At 71.0% G+C, this 2730-nt stretch overlaps 1 protein-coding gene across 1 annotated transcript in view; it reads left to right on the plus strand.

Moving 5' to 3' along the window:
• The window catches only part of LOC102377709 (sterol 26-hydroxylase, mitochondrial), a 10815-nt gene that overhangs the window by 1153 nt on the left and 6932 nt on the right, over nt 1–2730 (plus strand). Inside the window, exons 2-4 of the mRNA XM_025195321.1 lie at nt 1479–1669; nt 2003–2181; nt 2273–2523. Of these exons, the coding sequence (XP_025051106.1) occupies nt 1479–1669; nt 2003–2181; nt 2273–2523 (621 nt within the window). The remainder of the gene's footprint in view (nt 1–1478; nt 1670–2002; nt 2182–2272; nt 2524–2730) is intronic.

A 2730-nucleotide genomic window follows, 5' to 3' on the forward strand; every position in this document is an offset into this window, starting at 1 on the left:
CCCCCTGCCTGCCCCCCCCCCCCGGGCCCCCCCCCTGCCATTCCAGGATCCTTCCCTGTGCCCTCCAGCCTGGGCACCCCGCCACCCCTCCCCATGCCCTCCAGCCTGGGCAACCCCCTGGCAACCTGGGATTCTTCCCCGTACCCTCCAGCCCAGGCACTGCCCTGGTACCCCAGGACCCCCTGCCCGTGCCCTCCAGCCCGGGCACCCCCCACCCCCGGGTCACCCTCCCCATGCCCTCCAGCCTGGGCACCCCCTGCCATCCCAGGATCCTTCCCCGTGCCCTCCAGCCCGGGCACCCCTATATCACCCTGGGACACCTCTCCATGCCCTCCAGCCCGAGCTCCCCCCTGGCAACCCGGGATCCTTCCCCATGACCTCCAGCCCAGGCACCCTCCTGCCACCCTGGGACCCCCTGCCTGTGCCCTCCAGCCTGGGCACTGCCCACCCTGGGACCCCTCCCCGTGCCCTGCAGCCCGGGCACCCTCTGCCCCTGGGACTCCCTGCCCATGCCCTGCAGCCCAAGCACCCCCCCGCCACCCTGGGACCTCCTGCCTGTGCCCTCCAGCCCGGGCACCCCCCTGCCACCCCGGGATCCCTCCCCATGCCCTCCAGCCCAGGCACCCTCTTTGCCCTGGGCCAGGAGCCCCATCCTGGGGCCCCCCGAGCACTGGGCTGGGACCTCCGTCAGCCTGGTTAGGGACCCCTGCCTCAGTTTCCGCAGGGGGGCACAGGGAGGCTGCCCAGTCTCCCTGGCTGTGGGGGGCACCGGGCACCCGTGGGAAACCGAACCCCTTGTTTTCTTCTGGAACAAAGAGGCTTCAGGGAGCCATAAAGCCCCAGTCAGGCCGGCTTGGCGGGTGGACAGGGGGGCGGCATGCCAGCCCCGTCCTGGCCCAGGGGCAGCTGCTGGTCATGGCCATGGGGCTGGCAGAGACCTGCAGGGTCACATCCAGCCCTCGTCTCTTCTGCTGAGCCGGGTGCTAGGGGCTGGATGCTGGAGGCAGGGGCCGGAGCCGCCTCGCAGATCCTGCTGCTCCCCGTGGGCCCTGTCCTAGGAGCAAGACAAGGGAAGACTCATGCCCTGCACCCCCCCGACTGCCCAGGCCCAGGCAAGGCCTGGCGCGGTGGCCCAGCCGGCTCCGCTGAGGCCGCAAAACTGGTTCCTGTGTCTCTGGATGTGTTTTTTCCCTGGCACTAGAATTGCAGCTGGAGCCGGGGGTAGGGGAGGCACCGGCCAGGCAAGGCAGGTCTGCAGGAATCTGAGCCGTGGGGCTGGGCACGGCCGCATGTAGGGGTTGAGCTCCTGGCCCCGTCTCCCTCCACGATGGGTGGAGCCGAACCTGTCTGGGCTTCACGCCTGCGCCTGGGTCTCCTTGGCAGCCTGAGCCTGCGACGCCTGGCACCCTGGAGCGCCCGCCCTGCCCTGCGCCATCGGTCCGGTGCAGCCGGTCCGTATCAGTCCCTCTGCCTTGCAGCTGATCTCCAAGCAGGCGTATGGGCCCCTGTGGAAGTCGTCCCTGGGGCCTTACACCAACATCAACGTGGCCTGCCCCGAGCTGCTGGAGCAAGTGCTGCGGCAGGAGGGCAAGTACCCGGTGAGGAGCGATATGGCGCTGTGGAAGGAGCACCGCGACGCCCGGGGCCTGCCCTACGGCCCCTTCACTGAGTGAGTCCGGCACGTGGCGGCCTGGCCCGGCCCTGGCTGCCTGGCTCCAGGCTTGGGGAACCGGGACGGGGCCCCCAACTTCTCTCAGGGAGTCTGGCTCCTGCTTCTCCCTGCGGGCACGGGCAGTACCAGGTCCTGAACCAGGGGGATGGTGGATGCAGGGTGCCCAGGCCTTGTCTACGCTATGGCCCTGGGCACGGTGATAAACCCCACTGCTGCAGACGCAGTGCACATCACCTGCAGCGGAGCCCCGTCTACACTAGGGCTCATCTCAGTCCAGGCGCGGGGGGCTGCCGTGGGTGCAGCTCAGTCTGATGCTCGTGCCCCGTGCAGGGATGGGGAGCGCTGGCACCGGCTGCGCCCGGGGCCGAGGGAGGCCGTGCTCTACACCGGGACTATCAACGCCGTGACGTCCGACCTGCTGGGGCGGCTGGAGGCCGAGCGGCGCGGCAGCCCTTCAGGCCGGGGCGTGGGCGACGTGGCCAGCCTGCTCTACCGCTTCGCCTTGGAGGGTGGGTGCGGGGCCAGGGCGGGGGCCGGGGGGCCCTGCTGGCCATCAGCCCCGTGGCCCTGCCCGTCCCAGCCCCTCCCTTCTCCCCCCAGGCATCGCCAGCATCCTGTTCGAGACCCGCATCGGGTGCCTGGAGCCGCAGGTGCCGCCCGAGACCCAGCGCTTCATCGCCGCCATCGGCTGCATGTTCCGCGACTCCGTCTTCGTCACGGCCCTGCCCGCCTGGACCCGGGCGCTGCTGCCCTTCTGGGACCGCTACCTGCGCAGCTGGGACACCATCTTCGCCTTCGGTCCGTGCCAGCGCGGGGGAGGCTGGGCCGTAGGTCCAGAGGCAAAGGGAGCGGCGGGGTCGCATCCAGCCCGAGGCAGGATCAGCCCCATCTAAGCCCAGGCCCAGGCTGTGGGCCCGCTGCAGGGGGAGGGGAAACCCCCCAGGCCGGGGGTGGGGGCTGGGGGACTCCTGGGATCTGGCTGTGCCTGGGGGGGTCCTGGCTGGACGGGACCGGTGCGAGTAGGGCAGGGGGGGTTGCTGCCAGCTGGGCCCTGCCTG

Source organism: Alligator sinensis, unplaced genomic scaffold, assembly GCF_000455745.1.
Source record: "Alligator sinensis unplaced genomic scaffold, ASM45574v1 scaffold1765_1, whole genome shotgun sequence".
Classification (NCBI taxonomy): domain Eukaryota; kingdom Metazoa; phylum Chordata; order Crocodylia; family Alligatoridae; genus Alligator; species Alligator sinensis.